The sequence below is a fragment of the Sphaerodactylus townsendi genome, linkage group LG06, assembly GCF_021028975.2.
Source record: "Sphaerodactylus townsendi isolate TG3544 linkage group LG06, MPM_Stown_v2.3, whole genome shotgun sequence".
Classification (NCBI taxonomy): Eukaryota; Metazoa; Chordata; class Lepidosauria; order Squamata; family Sphaerodactylidae; genus Sphaerodactylus; species Sphaerodactylus townsendi.
In genome coordinates this window covers 106,628,647-106,642,036 of record NC_059430.1, presented here as the reverse complement: position 1 = coordinate 106,642,036, position 13,390 = coordinate 106,628,647, and the positions used below count along the sequence as shown (strand labels likewise).

General features: G+C 42.2%; 1 protein-coding gene across 4 annotated transcripts in view; it reads right to left on the bottom strand.

Annotated features, from left to right (window-relative positions):
• Window positions 1-12,987, bottom strand: part of TTLL1 (TTL family tubulin polyglutamylase complex subunit L1) — a 30,437-nt gene extending 17,450 nt beyond the window's left edge. The window contains exons 1-5 of one of the 4 annotated variants that reach the window (XM_048502378.1): window positions 12,654-12,987; window positions 10,734-10,850; window positions 7,926-8,134; window positions 4,364-4,544; window positions 3,446-3,580 (exon numbers count right to left, since the gene is read on the bottom strand). In XM_048502378.1, coding sequence (XP_048358335.1) covers window positions 3,446-3,580; window positions 4,364-4,544; window positions 7,926-8,134; window positions 10,734-10,846 — 638 coding nt within the window. In that variant the 5' untranslated portion in view covers window positions 10,847-10,850; window positions 12,654-12,987. Of the gene's footprint in view, window positions 1-3,445; window positions 3,581-4,363; window positions 4,545-7,925; window positions 8,135-10,112; window positions 10,242-10,733; window positions 10,851-12,495; window positions 12,616-12,653 lie in introns of those variants that run through there. The other 3 variants (XM_048502379.1, XM_048502377.1, XM_048502381.1) reach the window with 3 other exon arrangements.
• Window positions 12,988-13,390: the final 403 nt, after the last annotated feature.

The window sequence follows — 13,390 nt, the reverse complement described above, 5'->3', positions numbered from 1 at the left end:
ATCAGTATGAATGAATGAATATTTATTGACAGTCACTAACCTGACTGAATTTACATTCATAAAGATTAATTTAAAAACTACAAAACTACAATTTAAATTTAAATTTAAGAAAAAAACCGTACCCATCAGATGTATTAAATTCAAACTGAGTTATTTAAGCATAGTCGTAATTATACATACAGACCAATTTAATACCTATTTTTGCTGATTAAAAACCATATTTATTGGTTTAAACTTTTAAAATAAAAGTAGTTGAAAACGCGAGTCACAAATGACTAATACACTAAATTCATTATCAGTTATCTGTTACATTCTTGATTTTGCTGACAATCCAGGCAAATTTTGCTACTTGGGGAACATCCAAGTATCTCACTGATGAAGTGTTAACTTCCCTACAATGTTCTTTGTGAAACCTATCATTTTTCTAGTATTGCATTAAACAATCTAGAATAGATCAAAGAGAGATCATAAAAGACTACAGTTAGGAACTGATAAGTTAACAAGATGGCAGTGTCAGATGGTATTTACCCAAAAGAAAAGGGTGATGACTAACTCACAACTCAAAATCAGCGTTCTTACTAAGGAAGTGGTAGAGATGCCAACAAACATCAATTAAAAAAATAATCCCTACAGACTGCAGTCTAACTTCTGCCACAAGTAAATGAGCAGAAAGCATGATAGAAAGTTTTCCATTAGGGAAAAAATAAGGTTGGATGAGAAAGAATCAGCAGGGCTATTGGTCAGGGAAACCCTTTCCCTCCAATGTTTCACAAATCTTTGATGTCAACAAACACCTAGACAGGGGTCATTCAACTGACATCATACTTGGATTTGAACAATGGTTCCTTAAAAAGGCCTTAGCTACCACAAGGAAAGAAACCAATTTTCACTACATGGAAGCAGACCCCACACTCTCCCTAACTATTTAGCTTATTCATAAATAGTCCAGAGTCATCAGTTAAACAGCAGGGTAGCCAGCATTTCAGGTGACACCAAATTCCTCAAAAGCAAAGACTTGCAAAGCTAACCAGAAGCAGAAAGAATCCAGCAGAATTCTGCAAAGGGAACACATCTTTAACCACTGGTCATAAATGTTTTCCATTAGGGAAAAAATAAACTTTTGATAAGTACATAAATATTTATCCTTTTTATTTTGTTTTGTTAAAGACCTGATCTGCTTTTGGAATATGAACAAACTGCCCTCCTTGGGCACCTTGGCAGTGTATCCAAGCAACATGAGATATGGATGACTTTCGTTTCCCTGATATGTGCTGGGAGGCTAACTCTGCTAAGCATCCAGAGGCACACAACTTCCAGACCTGCCTGACCAACAACTTTCTTTTTTTTTCAAATAGCAGAGGAAATTACAAGGGGCTCGGTTATGGTTGACTTAATTTTAACCAACCAGCAAATTCAGTAGGTGGGTGAAAGTGGTAGAGACTTTAGGGGGAAATGTCCATGTCCTTTTAAAATTCCTTTTGCTGTGAGGGACCAAGGAAGTTCATAGCCAGACATGTACATTAGGTTTTTGAAGACTTTAATGAACTCAGAGACACGATGAGAGTCATTCCATGCTCTGGAATGCTAGAAGGTAGAGGAGCAAGTGAAGGGTAGGATCTCTTAAAACAAGAGCTCCTGCAAGGGTGAATGTTATCCCAATCTTCAAAAAAGGGAGGAGGGATGGCCCAGGAAATTACAGGCAAGTCAGTTTGACCTCTGTCCCAGGGAAGATACTAGAGTGGATTTTATAGGGATCTGGAGGACAATTCAGTTATCTAGGGAAACCAGCACAAATTTGTCCCAACAGGCCCTGCAAGACCAACCCTTGTTTCCTTCTTTGATCTAGTTACTAGCTTACTGGATCATGGGAATGCTGTCAATGTTGTTTACCTGGATTTCAGTAAACCTTTCCTCATGATGTTCTGATGGGTAAACTGGAGGACTGTGCACTGGACTCTAGGATAGTTAGGTGGATAAACAACTGGCTGGAGAACCACACTCAAAGAGTAATTGTCAGTGGCATTACATCTGATTGGAGGGAGGTGTCCAGCAGGTGTCACAGGCTTGGGTCTGGACCTAGTACTTTTCAATATTTTTATAAATGATCTGGATGAGAGGGTGGAGGGACAACTATTAAATGTCCAGGTGACACTGAATTGGGAGTAGTAGTAAAAACACCAGAAGATAGTCAATTCAGTGAGATCTGAACACACCGGAAAAATGGCTGGATGTGAGAAAGACGCAATTCAACAACGACAAAATGAAAAGCACCCATACTGGATGGAGGATACACTTCTGAGTGGCAGTGTGTGTGAACAAGATCTTGGGATAGGTAGACTGTAAACTAAATATGTGATGTGTCAGTGTGATGCAGCAGCAAAAAAGGCTAATGTGGACATGGGGCACATGTGGCGTAGGAGCAGTAGTGGCGTAGGAGGTTAAGAGCTCATGTATCTAATCTGGAGGAACCAGGTTTGATTCCCAGCTCTGCCGCCTGAGCTGTGGAGGCTTATCTGGGGAATTCAGATTAGCCTGTACACTCCCACACATGCCAGCTGGGTGACCTTGGGCTAGTCACAGCTTCTCAGAGCTCTCTCAGCCCCGCCCACTTCACAGGGTGTTTGTTGTGAGGGGGGAAGGGCAAGGAGATTGTAAACCCCTTTGAGTCTCCTGCAGGAGAGAAAGGGGGGATATAAATCCAAACTCTTCTTCTTCTTCATATCAACAGGCACGGAATCCTAATCACAAAACATCATGGTCTTGCTGTACACAGCATTGGTCAGGGTGCACCTGGAGTACTTTGTGCAGTTTTGGAGGTCTCACTTCAAAAAGGATGTAGACAGAATGGAGCGGGTACAGAGGAAAGCATTGAAGATGATCGGGGCCTGGAAGACCAAGCCTTATCAGGAAAGGCTGAGTGAGGGAATGGGCAGTGTTCAGTCTGGAAAAGAGGAAAGAGAGGGGAGAAAATGATTGTTCTCTTTAAGTATTTGAAAGGCTGTCGTACAGAAGAGGGCAGGGAGCTGTTCCTGTTGGCAGTAGAGGATAGGACTCGCAATAATGGGTTTAAATGATGGGCAGACAGGTGCCAGCTAGATATTAGGAAAAAAGATTTTACAGTAAGAATAGTGCAGGTGCAGCAATGGAATCATCTGCTTAGAGTGGTGGTGAGCACCCCCTCACTGGCATCTTCAAACAGCAGCTGGACAAATATTTGTCAAGGCAACTTGAGGCTGATCCTACATTGAGCAGGGGGTTGGATTAGACCGGGGTTGATGGGAATTGTAGTCCATGGACATCTGGAGAGCCGTAGGTTGCAGACCCCTGGATTAGACAAAGTTGGAAGGGGCCATGCAGGCTATGATTCTACTCTCCCCCCACCCCTTACATTCCCAGAATAGCATAGAGAGGGTTGATAGGAAACCAAAACAGAAATCCAACTTACATGTAACATCTCAGAGGGCGGTAAGTAGATACTAATACATACAAACGCAGATCAAATTTCTTTCCACCAATCAGTAGCGGATTATTGATATACAGGGAAATCACATATGCTTCTTTGGAGGACTGAGATACAAACCTAGATAAATTAAATTATGTGTTTTTGTATGTGTTAGTTGTTTTAAACATTTTTTCTTCTTTTAAAAGCTGTGGAAATGAGGACAAACTCAAATTACATTTTAGTGCAAAAATGCAGTCAAAACTGAACAAGGCCGTTTATTAAGATTCTACAAGAAAGTACTTTTCTGTATCACAGTGAATAAAAGCTAGAAAGGTCAATATGCATCTCACTCACGATGCTTCATCATGCTAATCATTAACAAGATCCTCAATATTTTTGCAGGTTTATGAAAAGGTAGAAGTTTTATGAATACAGAGATGCATTTTAACCATTATTGCTTTTCCATGCTTCTATCGAAGGAATAGATTCTGATCCTTTATCCCTGATAATGGGCATGTGATGCTTCCCCTAAGGAAAAGCATAAGGAACTTATACAAATAAAATAAGGCAACTAGTGTCAAAGTATATAATGAATCATGCGCCTCACTCCTTTATACAGTTACTACTGAATTATTTTTAATCTTACACAAGCAAAGGTGCCTACATAACTGTAGCATGCAACGATTGTAAGCAGTGGTGGGATTCAAATAATTTAACAACTGGTTGTTTACAAGCACCGTTTTAACAACCGGTTCTGCCAAAGTGGTGCGAACCTGCTGAATCCCACCACTGATTGTAAGCCACTTTCAACGAGAGATAAGAAACTGCTCCTTTAATGGAACGTGACTGATTTACACAAGCATACAAACTGTAAAACAATGTCAAAGAGGAAGGAGTTATTCCTTTTCCATAGAAACTTACGAAGATGTTTTGCTGTCTCGAGACCACTTTTTAATTTGCGAAAGTTTATTGATCAGGAATATCCCTTTCCCTTGAGCTTTTCCACAGGGTTTCATAATCCAAGTACTGGATGGGTTTTTACGGAATTCTTCAACAAATAGATTGTAATCCGCCGGGAGCATAAAAGTGACAGGCACAAAGTCTAAAAGGACAGCACAAAGTTGTCAAAGATGTCAAAATGTTCAAGAGTTCTCTTCTCTGACTATCCATTTCTACCTAGATACCACAAAGGCAGTGAGCATGCCCTCCACCCCCGGGTTACCAACCATACTCTTTTAAGAGTACACATACTCTTCTTCAGGTGCTAAAAGAGCATATTCTTATTTTCCAATCATTTAAGCCTGATGTACTCTCTCAAACAGATTATCTAACCAAATTTTATTAATTTATTTATGTTTGTTATTTATTTAAAAAATCATGCTTGTACTCTGTCATTAACGGATTTGTGCCTGCACAGAGGACCTTTTGAAACAACAGATGTAGGTAAGTGCAACCATGCCCTCATCGCTGTGCTTTTTGTGCAGTCCCACATTGGGACAATGTATAGTAGGCTAACAAATGCCAAAAAGAAAACTGGCCCCCAGATCATCATCTTCTTTTAAAGAGTGTATTTGTATATTCTTTCCTTATGATCCAGGGATGGGACCCCCCCTCCCCCCAACATGGGAGCCAAGATAACTTTGTGTGCAAGGTTGAGACACAGCCTTTTAATTCATGACTGTAACCTGCAATAAGTTACTCAGCCCACAGGTTGCTTTTGATTTCCTGCAATGCCTTCAAGGGCCAGAAGAAATTAAAATCAGGAATCGGACATGGATGTTTGTTTTCTTTACGTATCTGAAAGAGCTTAGGTCTTGTATATAGTTTGCTTCACAAAGGAATACTGTCTAGTTTAGTAAGAAGGGTGTATTGTGTGTTCTCACAATTATTTAAGCACAGTCAGCCTTTCTTGCCGAGACTCAAGGGGGATTATGAGATAATGCAATGCAATCCGACGGCATGAGACAACTAATGCCCAATGCAATAGAACTAGGTGTAGAAAATAATGTGAACGACATACCTAAGGCAAGTTGTATTATACATAATATGGACAGTGGATCACAAGGTATAAGACGATGCAGTAAAAGCAAGGTCATGATGGCAGACTACAATTTTGTTCCATTATGAAGGAGCTCTCCTGGACTGTTCTGTTCTATTACAATACTAATCTCAACCTCTTGAACATTACTTGGTGGAACATGCTCCCGATTGAGATCAGGGCCCTGCGGGTTATGAACAATTTCCACAAGACCTGTAAGACGGAGCTGGTCCGCCAGGCTTTCCCTGATGGCTAGCCAGGTTAATAGTTATAACAGCTTTTTTGGCCCGGGGGTGGGGGTGTTACATGGGGTAGAAAGATAAGTAAGTAAGTAAGTAAGTAAGTAAGTAAGCAAGTAAGCAAGTAAGTATTGTTTTGCACATTTTGCAGAATGACTGAAGTGTGGGAAACTTCTCAGAAAGGCCATTCCAAAAGTCGGGAGCCACCACTGATAAAGAACAGGAATAGGAAGTTGCTGATCATACCCATTTAGCAGGAGGCATCTTTAAAAGGCAAAGCTGTTGCAGCAGACCAGAGCCGGAAGGGCAGTCATACATGTACGTGTATCCAAGGTTACTAAGAGCTTTGTAGGTGATAACCAGAACCTTGCACTGAACTTGGTAACCAACTGAATGTCTCCAGAATGGGTATAATGTGCTTGTTCCACTGGGTTTCTGATAGTAGCTGGGCTGGAATGATCAGCACCAGCTGAAGCTTCTGCACTGTCTTTAAGGCTACCCAAGCAGAATGTCTAACAACAGTCCAGTTTTGAGGTAATCATACCATGGACCGACATGGCCACATCAGCTGAGTCAAGATAGTAGCCATCTTCCAGGCTAAATGAAGCTAGTAGATTCAATGTATTGTTGAAAGCTTTCACAGCCTGATTCAACTGGTCGTTGTGGATTTTCTGGGCTGTGTGGCCGTGGTCTAGTAGATCTTGTTCCTAACATTTTGCCTGCATCTTGGCTGGCGCCTTCAGAGGGTATCACAGAGAGAAATGTGTTACACACTGTGTCCAGTGAGAAGGTAATGTTTAGTGGGGTATATATTGTCCATGTTCCAGGGTGGGGAACCAATCAGTAAATGTTGGGTGGAACTTGCTATGCAAAAGTGTGGTTGACTGCATTGAATTGCAAGTGGGGTTTTCAACCAGTAAGTGTTTGGGTAGTAGATTAAGTTCACATTCAGCCTTTTTTTACAGCTGTATTAACTTGCTTCTCCAATAGTAGTGCTGGATCCAGTATAACTCCAAGGCTCTTAACCAGTGAGTATCAGGTATATGAGGGCCTTGATGGTCTATATTGCTGTGTATAGCTTACTGCAATCCTAGTTATGTAATCTGTGTACTTAGGCTATGCTTCAGTTCTTTCTAGTGGTTCTAGACTTCTAAAACCCTAAAGCATTGGTTCTCAAACATCCCATTTTGTTAACTGTATTGACTCAACTATGTGTAATCCGCCTTGAGTCCCTGTGAGAAAGGCAGACTATTATTAAGGTAGGTAAGTAGGTAAATAAATGAATAAGGCCCATGTTTCTACAAAGTGGTTGCAGAATGCAGTTGTGATTGTGATTAACAGATTGATACGTTGTAGAATTCTACAATGCGGTTAGGTCACATCCTTATCCTACCCCAATCCCCTTTTCCCAACTGTGTTACCTACTTTGCTTCATGCAACACTTATGTGAAGATGAGCTGTTGGCTGGGAATTGAACTTGCCAAAGCTATGAGAAGTTAAGACCTACGCTGCTAAGACTTTGTAAGTGTATCTAGCAGGGACGGAGCGAGGAGGAAATGCGCCTGGTGCGCGTGCACACTGCGCGCTCCTCCAAGCTGTTGGAACGCCCTGTCCCTCCCTAGAACGCCCCGTCCACCCCGGAAAGGAGTCAAAGCTGATGTCACGTTCTAGCTTTCACCCCAGTATCTTGCCACTCCCGTCTGCATGGCTGCCTTGTCACATATCATACCCTTACATAGGGTAGCACTGAACAGTGCTAACTATGGGTTGCTGCAACACTCAACATCCTATCCACTGTAGAGTGTGCAGTATTGATGCAGGTCCTGAGTATCCTAGCAGATTATGCAGAATATCACCATCTGAAATATTTTATCAAATATAGTATCTAGGAGAGTTGTCATGGATTTAAAAATACCTAAAAATAATTCCCTCCTTCATACCGAAAAGTTCAAGCCATGAAGGCAGCACTCAATATAATTCAGAGCTTTAAGTACCTCTCTCCTGTCTTAATAATTAAGCTGTTGTCTTGAGCCTGGAGAGAGGAGTAAGATGCTCAGTTCAATGGAAATGTAAAAATAGGAAGAACTAAATCAGCAAGAATCGAGTATGTTATGACATGTAAAATCATAACATTTAGGATTTCTCATTTTTTGGATTACAAAAAGTGGATTACAAAAAGTCATGCTAATCAACCATACCAACTTACCTAAATAAAGGTATTTTCCATTTTCATCTTTCTCAGCTAGAGGACTACCTTCTTTTTCTAGTTCTTTTCTATACCTCTTGATATTCTTGACCATTAAGTCCTTCCGAGTGAGCTCGTAGTGGTTTGGAAAGTGGTTGACAATCTGGTCATCGGAGAGGCGGTAGCCTGTTTCAACACTGAAAACGTTCCGAATCGTTTGCACGCTCATCCTGTAAAAACAAAACGGTTGCTAGATCTTCATCAAACGACTTAAATTGTGATATAAACAAAGCATATTGGGCTTTTGGGTTAAAATGCCACTGCTTTTTTAAAAAGGTGACCAGAGATCTTCTACTGCTCTGTAAAAATAAACCCTATCACTCTTCCTATCACCACCCCTTTCCCACAGTCAATAATTAAGAAAAATCATTCTAGATGGTTGATGCAACTCCCTAAAATTTGGCACACATTTTCCAAACCCCTACACTTATGACTTGACCTGGATCGCCCCAGGTTGGCCTGATCTCTTCAGATCTCAGAAGCTAAGCAGGATCAACCCTAGCTAGTATTTTGGATGGAAGACCTCTATGGAATACCAGGGTCATGACATGGAGGTAGCAATGCAAACTATCTTTGAACATCTCTTGCCTTGAAAACCCTGTAGGGTTGCCATAAACTGGCTGTGACTTGACAACACAACAACAACACCACTTATGGCATGAAGAAAGAAAAGAGCAAGGTAGCACTTTCTGAATTGCTGATCCTCATACTTTACAGTGCAACTCCATTAGTTATGCTGTACTACAAGCCCTGCTTCCTCAGAAATTGCCACTTTAGCTCAGCCTTTGTCTTTTCAAAACAGTGGTATTCAAAGGATCATGGGATATCTTTAAATGCTCTCTAGATAACTGACATGAACTGCTGATGAACTGAGCTTCCTTTTTCACGTGCTGAATTAAACAGGAATCTGGCAGAGGCCCCCAATTAATAGATGGGGCAAAGCTTGAGAAAAGGGGCAAGATGAGGCCTGGAACCAAAGCCCAAGATCCTCAAAAGGGCTCAAAAATAAATCAAGCAAAACAGTAATCAAACTTTTTGGACATACTTCTAGGAGAGGTTTTAGAGCTGCCAGAGGCCTACAATCTGCAAACAGAGAGAGCTCACCATGCACTGGTCAACAGACCTAGCCTCCTCCCCCCGCCTCCCCACACACACACTGAGAAAGTGGACAGAGCATGTGGTAAAGGCTCTTGAAATCAGATGACAACAACCAGGCCCTGTATTTGTTCAAGAGTTCCCCAAAGAAGTTAGGAATCAGAGACTCAGGCAAGGCTTCATTGAAAAAATATCTGAATTTCAATTTCAAACATTTAGCACCACTGTGTATTTGACACAATAATCAGCTGATGTGATTAACACATCAAATGCTGCAAAGAAATACCTGAGGCTGCGATGAAATACCCAGCCTTTTACCACTGTGCCAGAAACCAGCTGCTATTTGTTTTTAAACCTGCATAATGCTCAGATAAGGATTTCATACTTGTCATCTAGAAGATATTTTCCTTCACTATCTTAATGGTGCACAGGTTTACTGACTGAATATACAGTAAAAGTTTGTCTTGGGCAGTTAACAAGCAACTGTCCAGCCAGCCTACCCTTGGGATATATGACACAGACTCTCCTATTCTCCTTTTAGCTAACCTTGATGAAAACAACCAATGCATTTTAAAAACTGTCTTGATTGGGAAAGTTGTTCTGCGCTGTTTCACTTCACGAATAAGATACTTATTCTAATAGTAAATAAACTTGTGCTGTTAGCAACTTTAAAATAGTCAGATTTGGAGGAATATATTTTGTACTGCTTTGTTTAAACTTAGCCTATTGGAATTGCATCTTGTATTAGCTGCATAGTCTACCTCAAAATGTATTATGTGAATACTGAGAAGTACTTGCACAGTAAGCAATGTGCCTTTGTTCTACATTGTATTATAACTTATGGCAGTGATGGCAAACCTTTTGGGCTCAGAATGTCAAAAATTAGGAAAATGACTAATTCAGTTCTGCTGGCATGTCACCTCCCCACCCCTCTCCAAACAAAAGAAAAACAATTCTTTACACATTCATTCATTTTTTAAAAAATTGAGCCCAATCACATGTGGTGCTTTGTATTATATGGAAAAACATCAAATAATTTAAAAAATGACTCACACTCAAACATGGAGAAGTGCTGGCATGTTACCCAAAATGATGTGGTGTTTCACCTTTGACACACGTGTCATAGGTTCGCCATCATGGAGCTGGCCTCTAAGAAAAGTGCTGATGTGACACAGATTCACCCTCAGTCTAAAGTTGTAATTGTGTAATCGTTCAAGATTATTTAGAGAATCTTCAACCCTACCAGTCTCCACAAACTTAATGCACATGATCAGACCAGGATATATTTAATTAAACAACGACTACCACAATTACACAATTGCCACAACGACTACCAAGGAAAATGAAAGTTCTCTTAGCAAAAGCACTAAATACTTAATAGGGCAGTGCTGGACAGCTCCAATGGCTAGAGAAGGAAATATCAGCTATTTTCCAAAATTAGCTAAAATATACAGTGGACCAATTAAACAAGGAAACAAGGTTTGCAATTGGTCATTCAGTATAATTTCAGAAACACCCCTCACCCACCCACAACAATATATATAAGCTGCTAGCTCCCAATAAATTCTTTAAAAATTTACAGGGCTCAGAATTTAATCAGGCTAAAGAACTACAAGCAACTTTACCCCCACACAAACGCACTCCCCCCGCACCCCCATAATGATGGCTACTCACCAGTAAAAATTCCAGTCTTCGTTTTCTGTCACTTGGACCCAGCCTCTCTTCTCAAAGTTGTTTATTAGCACCGACTTCTCTATATCAGTCACCCATTTTACTTTTCCTGCCATTGTCCTAAAAGAAACAAACTAGTTAGATCCCAGAACACAAAATCCTTCATCTGTATTTCCCAGTGTAATTTCAATACAATAAAAGCAGTGGAGTTAAGAAATATGAAGACAGGATAGTGGAAGCTCAAGGGAGGAAAGTTAGTTTGATGGGTAATGGTTGGCACTTTTCTTTTTATTTGTTCTGTGGATGAAGATTTTAGCAATCTGAGCTGCTTTAAGTCCTGTCAACTGAGTAATAAACAGGATATCAACACTTTAAATATACTTAAAGAATAGGGGAAATTATGGATCAGCTCAACACATACCCCTCAATTCTGCAAATATAATTATGACATTCAATTACCAGCTTTAGCCTTGAACCCCCTATTGAGTCTCCATAAATTGGTTGCGACTTCACAGCAAAAACAAAAAAAGTTGCAGGTTTAACATAGAGGACCTCATTGCGAGCATTAATTTTGGAGAAAGTAGTGGGGCTCAAGACACACACCCCACCTCCCGGAGGGGGCAATGACCCTCTTCTTCCCACAAGCACCTGGTTAGCTCTATGGTTAAACAGCTGGTGCTGAAAGTGCGAGACATGGGGTGAAGTCCAGTCTCTTCTTCATGCTTTGCCACTCTACTTGCTGCTGGGAAAAAGGCAGGTTTTGCCTTTTGCCCAGCATCTCTCTTTCAGGAAATTAAACCCATGCCTCCCATTAGTCATATATGTGCCCTTCCCTAGAGAGATATGGGCACGGACGGGGGGAAAATGGCTCAGCCTTTGTTGAAAGTATTGTTGAGCATCCTCTAACTGCTGTTCAACAGTCTCAAGGCCTCTTGGCCGGGAAAAACTGAACTTGGGTGCAGGAGGAAGCTTGAACCTGCATCTATGGCACTGCCATTGCAATGAGTCAACTCCAGAGCACCTGATTACACTATTGGCCTCCTTGGGAGTTGTGGGGTCAGCAGGTCTTTCTTTCCAGTCTTCTGGCATTATGTTTGTGGGCAGGGAAGCCATAGCATCAGGGACCCATGGTGGCATGAGCAGACAGCAGGTAACCATACCTGTTGCTGGAAATTTGGGCATGGTCAGTGTGTGTTTTAGACCCTGCAGAGGGATGTAGGTTGTTCCTTTGTCCTCTAGGGAACAGCAATAGGATGCTAACTGTGCTGTGGTTGAGATGCCAAGAACTGCTTAGGAGAAGGCCACTCACTTATCAACTTCTCCATGCACAGTAATGAAAATTCATTTTGTTAACTCTGTGTCTATTTCTGTAATAGTCGTTTTTTAAGAACACAGTACATATTATTTTTCTTCCTCTTCAGTTCTGATTAAAAAGCATCCCATTTGCCATCTCGTCTAAAACAAATGTTTAGTTTTGAAAACTGGGGAGAGGGGGGGAATAAACCATATTTCCAGTGGGGATGGGGTTGTTCCAGGAGAGTTTCTGCCTGCGTATTTCTTAACAACAAACCTTGTTTTCAAAGAATTCAACTGTACTGCAGGTGTGAAACAAATGATCTCTTAACAAACCTGACGGGGGGGGGGGCACAACAGACTTGCATTTGTGCCAGTGGGACACCAAGAGAAACCCATGTCTAGCCTAGGGTGTGCCAAGGATTTTCTATCCCCCCCCCCCTCCAAAAAAAATGCAGCCTTCTGCCCTTACTCAGGGGTGCCAAATAGCCCTGCCAAGGGATGGCTCTTGTCCAGGGTGGGGCCGCAGTGTGGATATGCCCTACGGGACTTCTCAGACATCATCTTGCGCTGCTTTCTCGTGCAAAAGCCAGGCCGGGGCGCGGGGGGGCGAACCCCCTGCCCACCTACCTTGCCCGTAGCTAGGAGACGGAGCGTCCGAAGGGGGGTGGCGGAGGGAGGCGCTTCGAGAGAAGGCGGAGGAGAGGAGGCTACAAGGCCTCGCCCATCTTTGCGGTTTTTGTCCAGCCTCTGAGGCCCACCGGCTGCCGGGAGAAGGAGCCTGACTTGCCTCAGCCGAAGCGCAGCCTTCTCTCTTCCCCAACTTCAGGAGCCCCCGCTCGGCCTGCCCCACGGCGGCCTTCGCACACCTTGTAATCCCAAAAAGGGGCCAGAGCAAGGCCGCTCTGGATCCCACACGAAGGGGCAAACTCGGAGACGGAGCGGCTCTCCCGCGGCAAGAAGCGGGGCGGGACCCGCCATGAGTCCCGCCCCGCTCTCTCTCTCGGTCTTCAATAGCTCACATTATTTTAAAAATCTAGAATACACACAGATAGCTGTATGGGACAGGCAGCCATTCAACAGGTGCAGCTTTTCCTGAATGGTGAATGGGAGCAGTCATGTCTGTGGAATGCACGGAGCTTCTGTTAGAAAACAGAAAGGCGCTTAAAGGAGGTCTGGTGTTCCTGACACAAATTCAGCCTTGTGGCTTCTCCTAAAATCCTGACAGGGCAATCCCATGCAGACTTGCTTCAACCTAAGCCTGTGGTTTCCAGGGGTTTGATTCTGCAGAGATCTGTGAGCCCTGCTGTAGCATGCAGCCCAGGAACTCTTTGTTGTATGCCATTTAAAAACAATTCTGGAGGACT